Consider the following 22429-nt stretch of genomic DNA (forward strand, 5'->3'; position numbering starts at 1 on the left):
ATCACAGATCACGACGACAACAACAACTTACATTTTAATAGCACCTTTAATGTGGTAGAACATCCCAAGGTGCTTCGCAGAGCATTATCGAAACAAAGTTTGACACATAAAGAGCTGTTCGGGCAGATGCTTGGTCAACGTGGTAGATTTTAAGGAGCGTCTTAAAGTAGGAGACAGAGGCAAGGAGGTTTAGGGAGGAAATTCCAGATCTTAGGGCCCAGGCAGCTGAAGGCACGGTCGCCAATGGCGGAACGATTAAAATTGTGGATGCGCAAGAGGCCAGAATTGAAGGAGCGCAGAGATCTCGGAGGGCTGCGGGGCTGGAGGAGGTTACAGAGATAGGGAGGGGGCGAGGGCCATGGAGTGATTTGAAAATCGAGGCGTTACTGGACTGTGAGCCAATGCCTTGTCCTCAAACAGAGGGAATTCGGAACTCATCAACACCATATTTAAAAGGTGCTCGGATGGGCACTTAAAGTGCAGTAACCTGCAGGGTTACGGACCTAGAGCTGGTAATTGGGATTAGACTGGATAACCTCTTGTTGGCTGGCGCAGATATACTGGTAAGTACTGCAGGGAATCGAATACGGCCAGGGTGATCTCCTGGACTAGTTTTGATCGCCTGGATGGGTCGGAGAGGAATTTTCCCAGATTTTGTCGCCCTCAAATTGGCCTGGGTTTTTATCTGGTTTTTGCCTCTCTCAGGAGATCACATGGTTCCGGTTGGGGTGGAGTGTAGAATGTTTCAGTGTAAGGGGTGTCACAGTTGTGTGGGGCAGACTGGTTGGGCTGGGTGCTCTTTACCTTTCCCACATTGTTCATTGTTCATTGGTTTATATGTAACCTTCAGGGCTGCTGACCGAGGGCCGTGCGGCTCTTTGTCGGCCGGCGCGGACACAATGGGCCGAAATGGCTGTAAATTTCTATGTTTCTTCTCTATTCTATTGTTCTGACCATGTGGTTGAGCTTTAACCCTCCACTATTTCAATCGAATACCAGCAGCATTGTAAACGTCACAGGGCACAGTGAAAGAATACAGCCGTGGGCTATACTGGAGATAGTTTACAAATAAACAAGCAGGTGGGGTAAGGTTGTGCAATAATTTAACAGGGTGAGGCGAGAGAATTAAAAGAAAAAGAGAGAACTTGCATCTTTCACAACCTCAGGCCGTCCCAAAGTGTTTCGCAGCCAATGAAGTACTTTTGTAGTGTAGTCACTGTTGTAATGTAGGACTTGAACCCACAACCTTCTGATGCAGAGGCGAGAGTGCTGCCCACTTAGCCACGGCTGACACAGCAGAGGAGGGGATAGGAGAAACTTCAGCAGAGGATGAAAACAGCAGCAATAACTCTATATTATAAGTGGACATGTGCACGTGCACTACTTGAGTGTAGCAATTCCTCACTGTTACCCAATGGGAGAGCTCAGAGAGCTCTCAATGGCTCAGTAGCACCACAAGCAGGAATATGGTGGTACTACATCTGTGTGCCAATTAATCGTACTGTAATAAATCCTTTGAATGCCAATCTTTCCCCCTTTTTGTCGACTCCTCCTCGGGGTACAATTACACACCCCAGATGAGTGGCCGCAACTGGTGCCCGAGTCTCACTAGCGAGCGTCAGTGGGCTATTTTACCGCGGGAGGCAACATAAGCAGGTTTGAACCCATCGAGTGCATTTTATTATCCGACGCTTAACCGGGCGACAGAAATGAAACAGAATGAATTTGGAGGTTTGCTCAGGATGTGGAAGGCCCCACACATTGACAGTGATTACAGTAAACATGTTTTTTTAGATGTTCTCCCTCCCTTTCTCCTGAAGGTGCTGACTCTTGCTAAATAAAATAAAGACTTGCATTTATATAGCGCCTTTCACGATCCCAGAACATCCCAAAGCGCTTTACAGCCAATGAAGTACTTTTGAAGTGCAGTCACTGTTGTGTTGTAGGAAATGCAGCAGCCAATTTGCGCACAGCAAGCTCCCACAAATAGCGGTTTGACCATATAATCTATTTTAGTGATATTGATTGAGGGATAAATATTGGCCCCAGGACACTGAGGAGAGCTCCCTGCTCTTCTTCGAAACAGTGCCATGGGATCTTTTACATCCACCTGAGAGAGCAGACGGGGCCTCGGTTTAATGTCTCATCCAGAACACGGCACCTCCGACAGTGCAGCGCTCCCTCAGCACTGCACTGGGAGTGTCATTCCTGGATTTTGTGCTCAGGTCCCTGGAGGGGGACTTGAACCCACAACCCACCGACTCAAGAAATGAGGGTGATACCCACTGAGCTGCAGTAACACTTTTACAAGCACTCTGGTAGCTCTCCCCAAGTGGCCAGGCTGGCTATTTGACCAGGGGGTGCAGTCACACCCAACGTTTCCCTCACCCGACACCCGTGTACAACCAGCAGGGGGGCCTTTGTACTGAGATCAGGGCAGGCTGACTATTCCTCTCCCTAGCCCAGAGGATGGGGGGCTGATAGCGGTGCCTATGCCACCGCTCCCCACTCCCCCCACCCCAGCAAAGGACAAGTAACTCAATACTAGACTGGGTGTTGAATCTGGGATCCCCCGGGGCATTTTTTTCGATGTTAAAAGGTGCCAAATTGATGCAAGTTGGCAGACGGGTCGGTAACCAGAGGACACAGATTGAAGATAATTGTCAAGAATTTATATTTTACGTTATGATCTGGACCGCATTGCCTGAAAGGGCAAATGGAAACAGATTCAATAGTAACTTTCAATTGGATAAATACTTGAAGGGGAGAAAGTTGCAGGGCTAAGGGGAAAAAGCAGGGGGTGTGGGACTAATTGGATCGCTCTCTCACAGAGCCGGCACGGGCTCGATGGGCCGAATGGCCCCCTCCTGCGCTGTAAGATTCTATGATGTCGACCTCACTGTCCCCAATCTGTAAGGGCTCAATATTCACTGGACAATGTTTTGAACCAACTATCATCACAAGACACCTTTACAGTGCAAAATTCATGTCCTTGACAGTCTGGGTATTAATTAGTCTTTTGCCCCGAGCTGGTTGAACATTCTTATTGGAGATGCCTTCTGGATTGGCTCATGATGCAACTTCCTCCTGCTGATGTAACTTCCTGCCGTGAGCTGCCCTGTTTGCAGCATTTCAGAGCAGGATGAGGAACCAATGACCGTGAGGCAGAGTGTTCATTCATGAGATTTGTGACCATTTAGTCTCCCAAGTCTCTCAGCGGAGTGCTAAAGGGAGGAGCTCTGGAAGATTCTGCCCCAGAATCCTTTCATGGAGATGACTGTTGTGGAGCGAGTCTCTCTTTCCTTTTCACACCACACTCTAGGAAAGGATAGACAGCTACATTTCGGCTTCGGTCCTCGAGAGGGACTATCCAACAGTGACCACACCCCAAAAGTACTTCATTGGCTGTAAAGCACTTTGAGAGTCCACTGGTCGTGAAAGGCGCTATGTGAATGTAAGTCTTTCTTTCTAGTTTCCCATCCTATGGATGAGGCATTAAACCGTGCCTACCTATGTTGGCGGATGTTAAAACCTGTCGGGAGGAACATAGGGGGCAGGATTGGGCCTTTCAGCCCCTTCCGCCATTCAGTTAGATTGTGGCTGATCTGTATCGTAACTCTGTCTACCTGCCCTGGTTCCAGAACTCCAATACAGGTGCAGCGTTGAGAATCCGGAATCCTCGGGACCGAGGCCGATCCGGATTCCGGGCTTTTCCGGACTTTCGATCGTCTTTCTGACACCACGAATGCGGAAACACCCAAGCCCAGTTTTGGGTATTTCCGGATTTCGGAACGTCAGAAAGGGGGTGGGGGTGGGAGGGGGAAGGAGGGGAGACACCCCGCCGAGGTGCTGTTTGGGCCGTCCAGGGCCCGATGAGGTCGTCGGGCGGGGTCCCGTCGCGGAGGAGGTGTTCGGTCGGGCCGGCGAGGAGGCTCCGAGGTTGGGCAGCGGTGGGGCCCCGAGGATTCCGGATGACCCTGCCACCGATCGGTCCGCATTCCGGATTTTCCACGCTGCACCTGTACCCTTGCCTAACAAAGAGGTCTGACGTATGCCAGTCCTCCTTTAGCAGATTTACCAAATTCCACACACTGTGGCTCGGTGGGTAGCACTCTCGCCTCCGAGTCCGAAAGTTGCAGGTTCAAGTCCCACTCCAGGGACTTAAACCCAAAATCCAGGCTGACTCTCCCAGTGCAGTGCTGAGGGAGTGCTGCACTGTTGGAGGTGCTGTCTTTCGGATGAGACATTAAACTCGGATGAGCAGGCTGCGTCTGCTCTCTCGGGTGGATGTAAAAGGTCCCATGGCACTATTTCGAAGAAGCGCAGGGGAATTGTTCCCGATGTCCTGGCCAAAATTTATCCCTCAATCAACATCACTACAACAGATTATCTGGTCATTATCACATTGCTGTTTGTGGGAGCTTGCTGTGTGCAAATTGGCTGCCGCGTTTGCCACATTACAACAGCAGCGACTACACTCCAAAAGTACATCAATAAATAACTGCAAGCAGATCCAATGTTTAAAAAAAATTTAAATTCCAATTAAGATTCAGTTTCATGGCAATACTTAAAAAAATTAGGAAGCAAGGTTTTACACATGTTCCAATGTATTTCCATTTATAAAATGACTTGCATTTCTATAGCGCCTTTCATCACCACCACCTACGCTTCAAAGCACTTTACAGCCAGTGAAGTACTTTTTGCAGTGTAGTCACTGTTGTAACGTGGGAATGGAGCAAACAATATTGCGCACAGCAAGCTCCCACTAACAGCAATGTGACAATGAGCAGATAATTTTTTTTTATGATGTTGGTTGAGGGATAAATATTGGCCGGGACAGCAAGGAGAACTCCACTAGTCTTCTTCAAATGATGGGATCTTTTACGTCCAATTGAGGGCAGATGGGACCTTGATTTAGCGTCTTATCCAAAAGACGGCACCTCTGACAGTGCAGCACTCCTTCAGTACTGCACCTCCGACAGTGTAGCACTCCCTCAGGACTGTGCGCTCCTCCCTCAGTACTGCCCCTCCGACAGTGTAGCACTCCGTCAGTACTGCCCCTCCGACAGTGTAGCACTCCCTCAGGACTGCCCCTCCGACAGTGCGGTGCTCCCTCAGTACTGCCCCTCCGACAGTGGCGGCACCTCAGTACCGCGCCTCTGACTGTGCGGTCCTCCCTCAGTACTGCTCCTCCGACAGTGCAGCACTCCCTCAGTGCAGTCCTCCCTCAGTACTGCCCCTCCGACAGTGCGGTCCTCCCTCAGTACTGCTCCTCCGACAGTGCGGTCCTCCCTCAGCACTGCCCCTCCGACAGTGTGGCAATCCTCAGTACTGCTCCTCCGACAGTGCAGTACTCCCTCAGTGCAGTCCTCCCTCAGCATTGCCCCTCCGACAGTCGGCAATCCTCAGTACTGCCCCTCCAACAGTGCAGTCCTCCCTCAGTACTGCCCCTCCGACAGTGTGGCAATCCTCAGTACTGCCCCTCCGACAGTGCAGTCCTCCCTCAGCATTGCCCCTCCGACAGTCGGCAATCCTCAGCACTGCCCCTCCGACAGTGCGGCAATCCTCAGTACTGCCCCTCCGACAGTGCAGTCCTCCCTCAGTACTGCCCCTCCGACAGTGCAGTCCTCCCTCAGTACTGCCCCTCCGACAGTGCAGTCCTCCCTCAGTACTGCCCCTCCGACAGTGCAGTCCTCCCTCAGTACTGCCCCTCCGACAGTGCAGTCCTCCCTCAGTACTGCCCCTCCGACAGTGCAGTGCGGCGTGCCCTCAGTACTGCACTTCGGGAGATCCTGAGGCCGTGAAAGGATCTGCACAAATGCAAGTGCGTTGTTTGTATCCAGTTGTTGGATCGAGGCTCTGTGCGATAGGCTGCCGGGCTTGTGTCACAACACCATTGAGATTTTCCAACTCGCAAGTCAACCCTCCAGTCCCACCATGTTGTCTTCTTGCAGCCACCGCAAAGCGCAGGCAGTTCCACTCCATGACACATTGGTGGGAGTGGCCTGCTAAGCATGGAAAGATCCCATGTGAACTGTGAACTGTGCAGGGAAACCACCCCCCCCCCGGGAGACGTGAACGTTTAACCGCTGCCACCCATTGGTCTAATGTAACAGTGTCTCTGCCGGCTGGCTGTTGCTCGGCTGGTTAGTGAGCATTCACACAATGACAAGCAGGGCAGACACACACAATGGAGAATGGTCAGAGAATGTGCCTCCCAGTGACAATGACTTACATCCATGGTGCTGACCACCTGTGGGCCTTGAATATTTAAGACTCTCTTTCTTTATAAATTATACATCCATTCCTCAGTAAGGAAGTTCCATTCACTCAGTAAAGGTGAGGTTCCCTGTTGAAAAGGTAATTGTTAAAAAAATACCAACAATTTCACCCCCCCCCCCGCCCCAATAGCTTAATGGGGCAATGGTAGAGAGCAGGACAGCCCCAGGGTTGACCCTCTGTCTGTGCTGTGCTCGGGGCACAAGAGCTGCCATGGTAGACCTCAGTGCCTCGGGGAGCAGTCTGGGTTCCCAGTCCTGGTGGGGCGGGGGGTGAAGGGGAGGGGGTACAGGGGAGGGTGGGTGAAGGCAGGGGGAGGGTGAGGGCGAAGACTGGGTAGGGCGGGGAGGGTGAGGGGGTACGGGGAGGATGGGTGAAGACGGGGGGAGAGCGAGGCGAGGAGGGGGGGCGAGGTAGGGAGGGGCAGGTGAAGCAGGGAGTGGGGGAGGGTGCTGAGCGCTGGGAGAACCGTACCCCGACAAGGTGCTGAAGCATGAACAGCAAGTCGTGCTATTAAGGAGAAAAGACATTCTGGGGCCCGAAATTGCCCTCCGCCCCAAACGGGGGGCACTTGCCGTTTTTTTTGTTTTTTCTCTCTGCCCCAATCCATGGGGCGGGGAGTAGAGCGATGTTCAGCTGTGTAACTGTGTGTGTGTGTGTGTGTGTGTGTGTGTGTGTGTGTGTGTGTCGGTGTGGTGTTCAGGGCGGGCGAGCCATTGGGTCGGGTCGGCCGTCACTCCGCGTCATCAGCCCCACACTGACACATCACAACATGTCCCCTCTCCCCCCGCCCAACAGCAGGGGGTGCCGTGCGGCCGGTCGGTAAGGGGTCGGCGCGCGCCCCACGGGCCGGGAAGACGGCGGGGGTTGGTGGGGGGGTGGGGGGGGGGGGGGGCGGTCCCGTGTACCATCCAAAAATAAAGGAGGGCCATTTCGGAAATGTCGGCCCCTTCGCACCGACCGAGCGGTTGCGACTCTTTAAAAAAACGGTCAATTTTGGCCCCATTGAGTGGAGGGTGGGTGCTGGGTCTGAGCGAATCACGGTCAATGGTTCAAGGTTCAATGGTTCACAGGTCAGGTGTCGCAGACTCAACACAGAGCACTGACGCCACCAGCCCCGCGTGGACCAGGGAACATTTACGGCTTTTGTTTTTAAATCGGTTGTATGTGCATCAATCAGCAGCGAAGCTCATATTCACACAGCACAGTCTTGATGCAAGAGCACTTAAACATTTCTTTTATTTGGTTTAAATCCATAGATTTCCCTCCTGATTTCCTGACGATTCGGGCTCCGTTACCACAACTGTGCCAGCAGCTGGGAAGGAGCCGAGGAAGATTTGTGTGTGTGTGTGGGGGCACCTTTCAAACAAGAGAGGGGCGAGTGAGGAGGAGAGGGGCGAGCGGGGGAGGGGGGCGGAGGGCGAGCGACGAGGGGGCGGAGGGCGAGGGAGGAGGGGGCGGAGGGCGAGGGAGGGGGCGAGCGAGGAGAGGGCGGAGGGAGACGCTCGGTACTCTTGCTTGGCGTACTGCCTGCGATGGCGGTGGTCAGGAGTGACTCTGTGGGGTGGTGGTTGGATCACCTGTCCTACATTAACCAGGCGTACAGGTGCTGCCACCACGGCCCCCGCCCCCGCCGTTACGTGTTCAGGGCCGAATATTTCGACATCGAGCGGCCCCATATTGCCGACTCCGGGACGGCGGGAGGGGTGGAGCCGGCCGGCGAGGACCCCCAGCCGAAAGGCAGGAAACGCAAGAGGAAGATTCAGGAACCGAACCGGGGAGAGGTGGAGGCACGGGAGTACCACGGCCAGGTCAGCCTGGCCATCCGGGACGGCACCAGGAAGCTGGTAGAGCAATGTACCGAGGGGGAGGGGCGCACGGGGGAGGGGCACAATGAGTTGGGGGAGGGGCACATTGAATCGAGGGAGGGTGAAGGGGAGGGGCGCACGGGGGAGGAGGGACGCACGGAGGCGGGGGAGGGGGAGGGGGAGGGACGCGCGGCGGAGGGGGAGGGGGAGGGTGAGGGACGCATGGGGGAGGGACGCTCGGAGGCGGGGGAGGGGGAGGGACGAGAGGGGGAGGGACGGGAGGGGGAGGGGCGCACGGGGGAGGGGCACAATGAGTTGGGGGAGGGGCACATTGAATCGAGGGAGGGTGAAGGGGAGCGGCGCACGGGGGAGGAAGGACGCACGGAGGCGGGGGAGGGGGAGGGGGAGGGACGCGCGGCGGAGGGACGCTCGGACACGGGGGAGAGCCGCACGGAGGCGGGGGAGGGACGCACTGACACGGGAGCGCCGGGTGTAGGACACGGCACTAAGACAAGGCCGGCCTCGGCGATCGGCAGCTCCATGTTGGCGGAGCTGTGCTCCATGGCGAAGCGGATGGCGGAGGAGCAGCACCGGCCCGTGCAGGTGATCAGCCTCGAGGCAGGCACGGCGACCGGACTTGACCTGCTGGCCCGCCTGACCCAGAACGCCACGGACTGCGCCCGCATCGTGACGCTGATGGGGCACCGCTACCTGCTGCCGCCCCGCTGCACCTTCCTCCTGTCCGACATCTCCGGCCTGGGGGCCCTGGTGGGCCGCGGGAAGTATGACGTGATCACCTTGGACCCGCCCTGGGAGAACAAGTCGGTGAAGAGGAGCGGCGGCTACAGCCACCTCTTCCCCTGGCAGATCCGGCAGATCCCGGTGCCGAGCCTCGCCGCCCCGGGCTGCCTGGTGGCGAGCTGGGTCACCAACCGGCAAAGGCACCGGCGCTTCGTGCGGGAGGAGCTGTACCCGGGCTGGTCGGTGCAGGTGGTGGCCGAGTGGCACTGGGTGAAGGTCACCCGGCACGGAGAGTTCGTGGTGCCCCTGGACTCCGCTCACAAGAAGCCCTACGAGATCCTGGTGCTGGGCCGGTACAAAGGGAGCCCGGAATGGGCAGAGGGGGAACCAGTCACCGCAACGCTCCCGGTGCCCGACCGCAAGCTGATGGTCAGCGTGCCCTGCGCCCTGCACTCTCACAAACCACCACTGGGCGAGGTGCTGAAGGGGCTGACCGGGCCTCACCCACAGTGCCTGGAGCTGTTTGCCCGCAACCTGCAGCCTGGGTGGACCAGCTGGGGCAACGAGGTGCTCAAATTCCAGCACCTGGACTATTTCCAGGAGCTCGACCCAGAGGAAGGAGACGGCAACTGCTCACAGACACAAGAAACAGGAGCAGGAGGCGACCATTCGGCCCCTCGAGCCTGCTCCGCCATTCGATAGGATCACGGCTGATCTTCTACCTCAACTCCACTATCCTGCACTGTCCCCCATATCTCTTCATATCCAAAAATCTATCGGTCTCCGCCTTGAATATACTCAAAGACCAAGCCTCCACAGCTCTCTGGACATGATCCAATCGTTCCGTTAGTCAACTGGACCCGTGCGGCCATCGTGGGTGTTCCAAAAGGACTTTTCCAAATATGGCAGTTCACACTTTGAGGGGAAAAAAAAGTAATTTTTCCCATTTACAGCTGGAAGGCCAATTGATTATTGTGCATTGAGAAAAGAAATTAATAAAATAAACTTTTTTAACCTGTGTGTTTCTTCCTCTCTTCCAGAGCATTGCAGGGAGGGAGATTCGTTAGAATTTTAACTTGCGCCAAAAGGATAGAAAGACTTATTTATATAGCGCCTTTCACAACTTCAGAACGTCCCAAAGCGCTTCACAGCCAATGAAGCACTTCTTGGAGTGTAGTCACTGTTGTAATGTGGGAAACGCAGCAGCCAATTTGCGCCCAGCAAGCTCCCACAAACAGCCATGTGATAATGACCCAGATAATCTGTGTTTTTTTTTTAAGTGATGTTGGTTAAGGGATAAATATTGGCCGAGGACACTGGGGATAATTCCTCTGTTCTTCGAAATAGTGCCAAGGGATCTTTTACATCCACTTGAGAGGGCAAACGGGGCCTCGGTTTAACGTCTCATCTGAAATACGGCACCTCTGACAGTGCAGCGATCCCTCAGCACTGCACTGGGAGTGCCAGCCTAGATTTATGTGCTCAAGTCTCTGGAGTGGGATTTGAACCCACAACCTTCTGACCCCGAGATGAGAGAGAGTGCTACCCACTGAGCTACAGCGGACACCGATATTACTTGCCAGCTGGTTGGAACAAGGGGATATTCCTGCGAGGAAGCGGGGCACAAGGGATGATTCCCAGTCCCAAGATGCAGCACATTTCTTGCGCTCAGCAATCCCCGACCAGGGACTTGGGGAAATATAATCTGAAGCCCTACTCCCTCCCTCCCTCCAGACACAAACCAGTAATTTAGTGATCAGGAGGGCAGCACAAAATTGCTTAACATTTTTGTAACTGGATTCTATTGTGTATGTTAATTAACAAGCAACATTTTTTGCAAATAGCTACCCCGATAAACAATCACAGGATAAACTCAGTGCAGAGTAGTGTTCGTATCTATTATTGAACCGTCAAACTTCAGTACGGTAGCGCAGTGGTTCTGTTACTGGACGAGTAATCCAGGGGCCTGAACTCATGATTCAGAGACGCAAGTCCAACTCCCAACATGGAACTTAAATGCAATTAATTAATTAAATCTGGAATAAAAAGCTATATCAGTAGCGGTGAGCATATAACACAGATCGTCATAAAAACCCATCTGGTTCACGCACGTCGTTTAGGGAAGGAAATCACCCAGTCTGGGCCTATATGTGACTCCAGACCCAATGTGATTGACTCTTAACTGCCCTATGAATTGGGCCTAGCGAGCCACTCAATTGTACAAGGCAACCCCTCCCAAACCCTCTACCACCTAGAAGGACAAGGGCAGCAGGCGCATGGGAACACCATCACCTGCAAGTTCCCCTCCAAGTTACACCACCATCCCGACTTGGAAGTATATCAGCTGTTCTTTCATCGTCGCTGGGTCAAAATCCTGGAACTCTCTCCCTAACAGCACTGTGGGAGCACCTTCACCACATGGACTGCAGCGGTTCAAGGCGGTGGCTCACCACACCACCTTCTCAAGGGCAATTAGGGATGGGCAATAAATGCCAGCCTTGCCAGCGATGCCCACATCCCAGGATTTTTATTTTTTTTTTAAATGTACCGTGCTGTCCCATTAGAATGATGCAACTCTCCAACAGGAACAAAGGTCCCAGAAGAGGGCAAGAAACGCAGGCGAAACACATTAAGATCCAAAGACCAGTGGCTTCGTAAGAAAGACTGTCCCACAACTCGTAGCCTTCCAGCAGGTAGTGTTCAGGGTACGTGTTCATCCCCTCCTCCACAAACATTTAATGCATTTGTGGTCGTCTAAACTAGAACGGCTCCCATCCCTTGACCAACTTCAGCTACGAAGCTCGACCTCTTCGTTCCAATGGGCAACATCAAGGCAATTTAAACTGCTCCGGGATCCTGAATCTGGCTCGAGAGTCAGCCCGCCGTGAATCTGGTTCTGAACCTGGTTATCTATCGGTGATTCCCTATAAACAGATAGTCACCGCTTCTTGAAATGAAAGTAATTGTTGGCACGGTCAAACTCGGTGCTACACGAGAGCGGAGAGTGTAATTTGTGACCAGGAGACATCTTGTTCTCAGCATTTGCCTTTATTTAAAGTTTTTGAATTTTGAGCGTAGTATAAACATCTTCCATTCTGGAACCCCCTCCCTCCCCTACCCCGCCCCCCCCACTTCAGCATCAAACGGCAACAGTGTCAGCTGTGCATCACAGCACGACCCCATGACCTCTGGAGAGCATTCTTCGACTGCAGACATCGTTCCACACACCGGCCGATCCACGAGACTAACAGATGAGGGTGGGTGTATCCTGGGGTCATTGTCCATTATTGTGACTGTACAGAGCGTGGAGAGTTGCATCCCATCAGACCGGCCTGGATTTGAAGGTGTCTAACCCACTTGCATCATCCATTACCACACACCCTCCTCCCCATATCATTTGTTTAAAAAATGTTTTTTTTTTAAAAAGACAATCCATTTCCTTGCCCTTCCTTACCCCCATTATGCAGCGGGAGGGAGGGGGGAGTGACAGGGGCATTGCGCCCATAATGCCACCAGTCCGGGGGGGGGCACGGAGAGGTGGGAACGCCGTTACTGTGAGTGGCATCTCTCTCTCAGCCGCAACAGCTTGGTGGGAGGAGGTTGGGAGACGAGAGCCAATTCTGACAGAAGTTCCTAACAGCCGGCACCTTGTGATAGCAATGTTGCCTGGCATTGCGCAGCTCCTGCATTAAAAAACACTCCAGCTATTTAGAAGTTTTAGTCGTGGGAAGTATGTTTATCCCCCGAGGTGCCTTTACGCAGAGTCTGGAGATAATCTCGGAAATTGAAACTCTGGGCGATACATTTTCACCCGGTGCGGGAAATTCTTTGGATGGATGATAAAATCAATGGGCAATCTGCAAGACCGACCTAACTGTGTGTGTGTGTGTGTGTGTGTGTATATGTGTGCATGTATGCAGGCGTATGTATGTGCATATGAATGCATATGTATGAGTGTGTGAGTTTGTGGATGCATATATGTATGTATAAGTGCGTGTATGTATGTGTAAGCGTGTGAGTGTGTGTGTCTATTTAAGTGTGCATGTGTGTGTGTGTTTCAGATTTACGCACACTGACATTCCCAGGCATTGCCCCGTTCTGTCTCCACATTCAGGTCTGCTTTCAGAATTAGGAACCGTTTCGAGTCAAAGCTGCTCGTCAAAATAAAACCGAAGGTCACGGCATGTTTCCCAAGAACGGGTGACGGATGCGATTCCTGACTGGATGCAGGAGAAAGATTGGCCACTAACCTCTCAGTATCTCACTCCCTTTTTTTAAAAAAAAAGAAGAATAAAACCCCCCCCCCACCCAAAAAAACCCAAATACACAAAAGTCTAAAGCTCGTCCTCCGAGCTGATGAGGATAATCTTCTCGCCGGTCTTCCGGCGCCCCATGATGTGCGTGCGCCCGTGGGGCAAGGCGTGCCCGTTGTGCCTGGGCGTGGCCTGGTCCTTGGTCGACTGCTGGGCGTACTGCTGATAGGCCGGCGAGAAGTTGTGGATCGCGTCCTGCACCATGTCGTTGGGGTTCATGGTCTCCTTCAGCCCACTGGATATGCTCTGCATGGGCGCCGTGTTACCTGCGGGCGGAGAGAGGCGCGAGAGAGAGTAAAAAAAAAACAATCACAGTTCTACCGGTTACCGAGAGACTCTCGGGCTTTCGTCTCCTCGGAAGTAGATACCAACACATGGTGCCACACCAAACCCAAATGGCCCTGGGCCCTTGAGACAATCACTATCACTAGGGAGGTAGTGCTGGACAGGCTAATGGGACTCAAGGTAGACAAGTCCCCTGGTCCTGATTAAATGCATCCCAGGGTATTAAAAGAGATGGCGGAAGTTATAGCAGATGCATTCGTTATAATCTACCAAAATTCTCTGGACTCTGGGGAGGTACCAGCGGATTGGAAAGCAGCTAATGTAACGCCTCTGTTTAAAAAAGGGGGCAGACAAAAGGCAGGTAACTATAGGCCAGTTAGTTTAACATCTGTAGTGGGAAAATGCTTGAAGCTATCATTAAGGAAGAAATAGCGGGACATCTAGATAGGAATAGTGCAATCAAGCAGACGCAGCATGGATTCATGAAGGGGAAATCATGTTTAACTAATTTACTAGAATTCTTTGAGAGTATAACGAGCATGGTGGATAGAGGTGTACCGATGGATGTGGTGTATTTAGATTTCCAAAAGGCATTCGATAAGGTGCCACACAAAAGGTTACTGCAGAAGATAGAGGTACGCGGAGTCAGAGGAAATGTATTAGCATGGATAGAGAATTGGCTGGTGACCAGAAAGCAGAGAGTCGGGATAAATGGGTCCTTTTCGGGTTGGAAATCGGTAGTTAGTGGTGTGCCACAGGGATCGGTGCTGGGACCACAACTGTTTACAATATACATCGATGACCTGGAAGAGGGGACAGAGTGTAGTGTAACAAAATTTGCAGATGACACAAAGATTAGTGGGAAAGCAGGTTGTGTAGAGGACACAGAGAGGCTGCAAAGAGATTTAGATAGGTTAAGCGAATGGGCTAAGGTTTGGCAGATGGAATACAATGTCAGAAAGTGTGAGGTCATCCACCTTGGGAAACAAAACAGTAAAAGGGAATATTATTTGAATGGGGAGAAATTACAACATGCTGAGGTGCAGAGGGACCTGGGGGTCCTAGTGCATGAATCCCAAAAAGTTAGTTTGCAGGTGCAGCAAGTAGTCAGGAAGGCGAATGGAATGTTGGCCTTCATTGCGAGAGGGATGGAGTACAAAAGCAGGGAGGTCCTGCTGCAACTGTATAGGGTATTGGTGAGGCTGCACCTGGAGTACTGCGTGCAGTTTTGGTCACCTTACTTAAGGAAGGATATACTGGCTTTGGAGGGGGTACAGAGACGATTCACTAGGCTGATTCCGGAGATGAGGGGGTTACCTTATGATGATAGATTGAGTAGACTGGGTCTTTACTCGTTGGAGTTCAGAAGGATGAGGGGTGATCTTATAAAAACATTTATAATAATGAAAGGGATAGACAAGATCGAGGTGGAGAGGTTGTTTCCACTGGCCGAGGAGACTAGAACTAGGGGGCACAGCCTCAAAATACGGGGGAGCCAATTTAAAACAGAGTTGAGAAGGAATTTCTTCTCCCAGAGGGTTGTGAATCTGTGGAATTCTCTGCCCAAGGAAGCAGTTGAGGCTAGCTCATTGAATGTATTCAAGTCACAGATAGATAGATTTTTAACCAATAAGGAAATTAAGGGTTACGGGGAGCTGGCGGGTAAGTGGAGCTGAGTCCACGGCCAGATCAGCCATGACCTTGTTGACTGGCGGAGCAGGCTCGAGGGGCTAGATGGCCTACTCCTGTTCCTAATTCTTATGTTCTTATTATGTTCTTACACACTCACGAGCTGTGCCCAAGTCCATGGAATTTACAGCACAGAAACAGGCCCTACTGGCCGGTGTTTGTGCTCCACACGACCCTCCTCCCACCCTACGTCATCTCACCCCATCAGCATCCCCTCTTATTCCTTTATCACTCATGTGCTCATCAAGGTTGAATGTATCTATACTATTCACCTCAACCACTCCCTGTGGCAGCGAGTTCCACATTCTCACCACTCTCTGGGTAAAGAAGTTTCTCCTGAATTCCCTGTTGGATTTATTAGTGACTGTCTTAGATTTATGAGCCCCCTAGTTTTGGATCCCCTCCACGTGTGGAAACATCTTCTCGAATTTGCCAGTCCCAGTGGGGGGTGGGAGGGGAGAGAAGAAAGCAGGCAGTTGCATATCTGTGCTCATAATGGTGTGTGGGGTTATAGGAGTCAGGGGCGCAGGGGTGTGAAAGGGAACAGTCAGACTCTCAACTTCCCAATTCTTGTACACCAATCTCGGAGAAGTGCCAGTACACTAGCTGGGGGGGGGGGGGCGCTAGGGTCAGCCGCAGAATCAGCTGAGGGTGCACTGCACTAGTGAGCAGCTTGCCTGCACTAATAAATCCAATCGGGAATTCAGGAGAAATGTCTTCACCCAGAGAGTGGTGAGAATGTGGAACTCCCTACCACAGGGAGTGGTTGAGGCGAATAGAATGGATGCATTTAAGGGGAAGCTGGATAAACACACGAGGGAGAGAGGAATAGAAGATTATGCTGATGGGGTGAGATGAAGTGTGGGGCATGAACCAGTTGAGCAGAATGTTTCGATGCTGTACATTCTATGTATCACTCACTGTTGGAGCTCATGCTTAAAGAATGGTCGATCAGCAGAGGTAACAGAGGCTCCTGTCTCGCAGGGAGTTGTTGCCTTCAGGTTAGGAGGACGACAATTGGAGAATACAAAAGTGTATTCTTCAGCACAGTGATGCCCGTGCTTTGTTTGTTTATGACCAGAATTTGCTCAGTAGTTGCATGCTCACAAGCTCTCTAAACCTTGTAGTTATCACACATCGACAGTGTGAAGATCATCGGCCTGAATCATTACACCCACGGCCAGCAAACTCGTGCCATGGAGGGAATCAGAGGGAGGAGAGTTCGATCGGCCGGGAACTTGATTCTCAAGTCGTTCATGTTCTCGGAAGTGAAACAGTTCAAGACTCCCACTTCCAAAAATAGAGAGAACAAACGCGGAACGTCAACACAGGCTCGGCAGGCCAGGCTTTCTCCGGCGGGGCCACCGCGGGGCGCTACGGGTGGCGAGCAAACCGAAGTTTGCCTCCGTGTCGCTAACGGAGACGTTGCACACCGGCACTATGCTCCCGGGCTATACTCCTCAGTGCCGCCGGTAACTGCACACTGTCGACACTCGCTGGCACTAACCCTTTAGCGCCCCTGTAGCCCTCCTTGCGAGGTGGGGGAGGGAACGAAACGCTATCCAACTGAATGTTCCGCCCACAGACGTGCTAGAGAGCATGCTTCCTCGGGCACCTCTAGTATTTTGGCTACTTGCTCCAATTCTCCGAGAGCGAGACTGGGCCGTGAAAGTTGGCGGCATGTGGACAAACATCAGCTGATCAGGGAGGAACCATGGTGGACATCAAAGCCAAGCTCAATACCGTTCTCGCCTGCCATTCATTCTTTTTTTCCCTCTCTTTCTCAAAAAGAAAGACGCACAAATCAGACGTGGCTGATTTTCCCCCCGCACCGGCTCGGAGGAACAATCAGGCCAATGATAGCAGGCAAGTGCTGCCCCAAATTGGAATCAGTTAACTAAATCTTGTGCCTTGAACTGAACCAGGTAACCCTCTGCTCTGATTTCCTCATTTAGTCACCAAGGAGCCAAACGGGTATCGTTGGCACTGTGCGTTCCTTCAGCCAGCTGCTGGAGCTGGGAGCAGTGGGCATTCAGAGAAGGTTCACGAGGTTGATTCCTGAGATGAGGGATTTGACTTATGAAGAAAGGTTGAGCAGATTGGGCCTACACTCACGGCTGTTTAGAAGGATGAGAGGTGATCTTATTGAAACATATAAGGTTCTGAGGGGGCTCGACAAGGTAGATGCAGAGAGGATGTTTTCACTCGTGGGAGAATCTAGAACTAGGGGTCATAGTTTAAGAATAAGGGGTCGCCCATTTAGAACCGAGATGAGGAGAAATTTCTTCTCTCAAAGGGTCATAAAGCTGTGGAATTCTCTGCCCCAGAGGCTGGGTCATTAAATATATTTAAGGTGGAGATAGACAGATTTTTGAATGATAAGGTAGTGAAGGGTTATGGGGAGCGGGCAGGGAAGTGGAACTGAGGCCAAGATCAGATCAGCCATGATCTTATTGAATGGCGGAGCAGGCTCGAGGGGCCAAATGGCCGACTCCTGCTCCTATTTCTTATGTTCCTACCTTGTGTGGTCTCACGTTTTTCGCTGTACACCTGGGAAGGATAGGCATAGCGAAGGGCGATGGCCGCGAAGAGCATCTCGATGCAGATGATGAAGTTCTGGTGGCCCGCGGCCACTGTCCCCGCCCTGACCTCGTGGCCGTCAATAATCTGGACTTCGGGAATCACTCCACATTTCTCTAAGATCGCCAGCAGCATTCCTGAGGGAACATTGATTCAATCCACCGTCAGCAGGTACAACAACCCATGTGCCACATCAACAAGATGAAAACATTCCTTGAACTCCCCAAGTTTATTTAGAAACGGAACTTAAATATAGCGCCTCATCACATCTCTCAAACATCTCAAAGTGCTTCAGAACAGGTTATTTTGAACATTATACCGGCCAATAGCAGCCATTTTGTGCACAGCAATATCCCACAAACAGCAGCCATTTACCCAAGGAAGGATATATTTGCCGAGAGGGAGTGCAACAAAGGTTCACCAGACTGATTCCTGGGATGGAGGGTGGCGGGGGTGGTGTGGGAGGGGGAGGGGGCGGTTGCCCTATGAGTAGACTAGGCCTATATTCTCTGGAGTTTAGAAGAATGAGGTGTGATCTCATTGAAACATATAAAATTCTTACAGGGTTTGACAGGTAGATGCAGGGAGGATGTTTCCCCTGGCTGGGGAGTCTAGAACCAGCGGTCACAGTCTCAGAATAAGGGGTTGGCCATTTAGGACTGAGCTGAGGAGAAACTTCTTCACTCAGAAGGTGGTGAATCTCATGAATTCTCTACCCCAAAGGGCTGTGGAGACTCAGTTCTTAAGTATATTCAAGACAGAGATCGATAGATTTTTGGGTATTAAGGGATTCGAGGGATATGGGGACAGTGCAGGAAAGTGGAGTTGAGGTAGAAGATCAGCCATGATCTCATTGAATGGCGGAGCAGGCTCGAGGGGCCGAATGGCCTATTCCTGCTCCTAGCTCTTATGTTTTTATTTTGTGCACAGCAATCCCTCACAAACAGCAGAAATGAATGACCAATTAATCTGCATTTGGCTGAGGGAACGCTGACCAGGACACAGAGAAATGCCCTGTTCTTCGAATAATGCCAATGGGATCTTTAATAGCCCTCTTGATAAGATTATCTTCTGTGGAACCTTATCAAATGCCTTCCAGAAATCCACATAGACAACATAGCCTATCCACCATATTTGTAACCTCCTCAAATAATCATCTAGATTAGTCAGACATGATCACCGTTCCATGGTGACTCTCTGATCAGCTGACATTTGTCCACGAGCACGGTCATTATGCCTCCAATTATAGATTTCAGTAACTTCCCAACAATTGATGTTAAACTGAGAGGTCTATAGTTACCTGGTTTCTGCCTTCTTTTCTCCCTTCTTAAATAATAGAGTGGTATTTGCAATTTTCCAATCCTGAATTTAGAGAACTTTAGAACATTATGACATCTGCAATTTTCTGACTTAATTCTTTTTTTTTTTTAAAATACCCTGGGTTGAAAACCACCAGGTCCTGGAGATTTGTCCATCTTAAGTCCTATTATTCTCTCCATTACTATTATTCTTTTTAATAAATCCACCAAGTTCCTCCCCTTCACTCACATTTAGGTTCCCTTGTTGCCCTTCTTTGCTCAACAGAGTCATTGAGTTAATACAGTTAGTATTTTGGATGCCTACCTTGCCAAAAGGATAGGAAAATAACAGATTTCACAGTCAGGAATTTCAGGACAGGATCAAATGGGCTGAGGAGTTCACTGGTGGCAAAGTAGAAGAGGAACAATGCGTAGAGTGCGAGACTCACAGAGATGTTATAAATAATGGTGATATATAGGTATCCACTGCTCACACTGTGGAAATGAAATGTGCACAATTAGCTCGCAACAAAAGGATTCAATGCATCGCCAAGCATTTCCATACAAGATGAATTTTCAATCCAGCCTACTTTTTACTTTCTATACCGTTTTATAAAAGCTCTCTCTGGGGAGAGCTGTATTCCCCAGAGTTCACCTTTCAGGCCCTTGCTAATGTCACTTGTAAGACAGAAATTTTGCAATATGCAAGGGCCTGAAAGGTGAACTCTGGGGAATACAGCTCTCCCTGGACAGATTTTTTCTCACCCCTGGTCTCTGCTCCACAACAGGATGGCACCGATCGGTAAACTCTGCTTGAAGGATTTTGCTTTTGCTAAGATTTTTGTTAGGTAAGTGTATTAAGGGTTACAGAAAGAAAGACCTGGATTTCTATTGCGCCTTTCACGACCACCCAACATCTCAAAGGGCTTTACAGCCAATGATGTACTTTTGGAGTGTAGTCACTGTTGTAATGCAGGAAATGCAGCAGGCAATTTGCACACAGCAAGCTCCCACAAACAGCAATGTGAAAATGACCAGATAATCCGTTTTTTGTTATGTTGATTGATTGATAAATATTGGTCAGGACACCGGGGATAACTCCCCTGCTGTTCTTCGAAAAAGTGCCAGGAGATCTTTTACATCGACTCGAGGGGGCAGACAGGGCCTCGGTTTAACATCTCATTCAAAGATGGCACCTCAGACAGTGTAGCGCTCCCTCAGCACTGCACTGGGAGTGCCAGCCTAGATTCACGTGCTCAAGTCTCTGGAATGGGACTTGAACCCACAACTTTCTGACTAGGAGGTGAGTGTGCTACCCACTGAGCCACAGGTGACACAGAACCAAGGTGGGTAGATGCAGTTAAGATACAGACCAGCCACGATCTAATTGAACAGTGGAACAAGCTCGAGGGGCTGAATGGCCTCCTACTGTTCCTATCTGTTTTAGAGGTTTGTAGAAATATCCCAGACAACTCAGCTGTAAAGCCTATTAGCACAATGTTCTTATTCAACAGGCTGATTTGTTGAACATTGTCCAACGGTAGTCCTTACTTGGCTGACTAAAGACACCTGGAGTTAATACATTATACCTGGATTCAGATTGCTTTCAAGCCCTAATGCCAAGAACAAGTGACTGAAGTTGTACTAATATTAAACATTAAATATATATAAACACACACACAAATATTATATCTATCAACACACAATATTATATATTTATTTATTTATACGTTAGTTTTGCCTTCTGCCTTTTTTTTTCCTTCTCCCATCTCTCTCGGTCATGCACTAGCTGTGGCCAAGAGGTTTGGGAGGTCTTCTTCCCCCAGCTTTCTTCACCATCATCACTCTTAACCAGATACCAATAGATGCGGGCGGTCCTGGGTCACGACTTCTAGTGTTAATGGATCAGTTGGCTTTGCTGCAACAACCCACCCAAGTGGCCCAGAAAAGTACTTGTCCTTTCACTTATGTGGGTGTACGAGTCACCTAGTTTACAATGTACACAAACCAAGACACAGAAGTTTGTATAGCCCCAAATAAGAGTAGATGCTGCCTTTTACCCAGTCTGTACTATAGGAAAGGTTTCAATAGTTACGATCTCCCAAGGTGTGAGCTGTGGCTCAGTGGGTAGCACTCTCGTCTCTGAGTCAGAAGGTTGTGGGTTTAAGTCCCACTTCAGGGTCTCGAGCACAAAAATCCACACCGACACTCCCAGTGCAGTACTGAGGGAGCGCTGTACTGTCAGAGGTTATCTGGGTCATTATCACATTGCTGTTTGTGGGAGCTTGCTGTCCCCAAATTAGCTGCCGCATTTCCCACATTACAACAGTGACTACACTCCAGAAGTACTTCATTGGCTGTAAAGCGCTTCGAGACGTCCGGTGGTCGTGAAAGACGCTATATAAATGCAAGTCTTTCTTTCTTTTGAGGGTATCGCTTAAATGAGCAGAGGACATCTTCTCTACGGCTCTGCAGTACCAGCCAAACTTTCTGTACAATAGGGAACTAAGCTGCTTGGTACATGTGCAGCGGAATTCAGCAAAGACAGTCGTTAACCCAAGAATTCTTCGACGACCTCAGCACAGTACCTGAGCCTCACATTGCACCCGAGGAAGGCCCTGAATCAACGAGCCGGACATGCGAGTACAAGGTGCACACTCATCCGTGGGGGTCCCGCAAGTTCCGGGTTATGCCAAGCCCAGGCACCTAAACCCGGACCTTGCGATCGGACGGGCCCCCGCAGGCGGAGAATTGGGCTCCGACTGCGGAGGCCCAATGAAAGGACATACTTGCTTTGGAGGCAGTTCAGAGAAGGTTCACTAGGTTGATTCCGGAGATGAGGGGTTGACTTATGAAGAAAGGTTGAGTAGGTTGGGCCTCTACTCATTACAGTTCAGAAGAATGAGAGGTGATCTTATCGAAATGTATAAGATTATGAGGGGGCTTGACAAGGTGGATGCAGAGAGGATGTTTCTACTGATGGGGAAGACTAGAATTAGAGGGCATGATCTTAGAATAAGGGGCCACCCATTTAAAACTGAGATGAGGAGGAATTTCTTCTCGGAGGGTTGTAAATCTGTGGAATTCTCTGCCCCAGAGAACTGTGAAGGCTGGGTCATTGAATATATTTAAGGCGGAGATAGACAGATTTTTGAACGATAAGGGAATAAGGGGTTATGGGGAGAAGGCAGGAAAGTGGAGCTGAGTCCATGATTGGATCAGCCATGATCGTATTAAATGGCGGAGCAGGCTCGAGGGGCCGTATGGCCTACTCCTGCTCCTATTTCTTATGTTCTTGTGAATGCCCATTAAATTCTTCCGACTGATAAAAAAGCAGGCGTAAGTCACACTTTCATCAGCTCAAGACTTTTAAAAGACAGAAAAATCTTTTTTTTTCAATTATTTAAACATTTAAAATCCTGTTCAATAATGTAAG

At 50.6% G+C, this 22429-nt stretch overlaps 2 protein-coding genes across 2 annotated transcripts in view; one reads left to right on the plus strand and one right to left on the minus strand.

Annotated features, from left to right (window-relative positions):
* The first annotated feature begins 7807 nt into the window (after positions 1–7807).
* On the plus strand, positions 7808–9805 carry mettl4 (methyltransferase 4, N6-adenosine). The gene is made up of 2 exons (XM_070900016.1): positions 7808–8131; positions 8534–9805. Exons 1-2 carry the CDS (start codon positions 7815–7817, stop codon positions 9528–9530), a joined length of 1314 nt encoding a protein of 437 aa, XP_070756117.1. The 5' UTR covers positions 7808–7814; the 3' UTR covers positions 9531–9805.
* A 3339-nt stretch (positions 9806–13144) lies between these two features.
* tmem184a (transmembrane protein 184a) overlaps positions 13145–22429 on the minus strand; it is a 59964-nt gene continuing 50679 nt past the window's right edge. Inside the window, exons 7-9 of the mRNA XM_070900017.1 lie at positions 19319–19488; positions 17635–17832; positions 13145–13407 (exon numbers count right to left, since the gene is read on the minus strand). Coding sequence (XP_070756118.1) covers positions 13163–13407; positions 17635–17832; positions 19319–19488 — 613 coding nt within the window. The 3' untranslated portion in view covers positions 13145–13162. The remainder of the gene's footprint in view (positions 13408–17634; positions 17833–19318; positions 19489–22429) is intronic.

This window comes from Pristiophorus japonicus, chromosome 15 (assembly GCF_044704955.1).
Source record: "Pristiophorus japonicus isolate sPriJap1 chromosome 15, sPriJap1.hap1, whole genome shotgun sequence".
In the NCBI taxonomy this organism is placed as follows: Eukaryota; Metazoa; Chordata; class Chondrichthyes; family Pristiophoridae; genus Pristiophorus; species Pristiophorus japonicus.

Excerpts from the sequence above, each read along its gene's own strand:
- mettl4 (XM_070900016.1), top strand. The coding sequence starts at position 7,815 with ATGGCGGTGGTCAGGAGTGACTCTGTGGGGTGGTGGTTGGATCACCTG. Across the intron at positions 8,132-8,533 it reads GGCACCAGGAAGCTGGTAGA|CCGCACGGAGGCGGGGGAGG; the intron begins GCAATGTACCGA and ends CACGGGGGAGAG.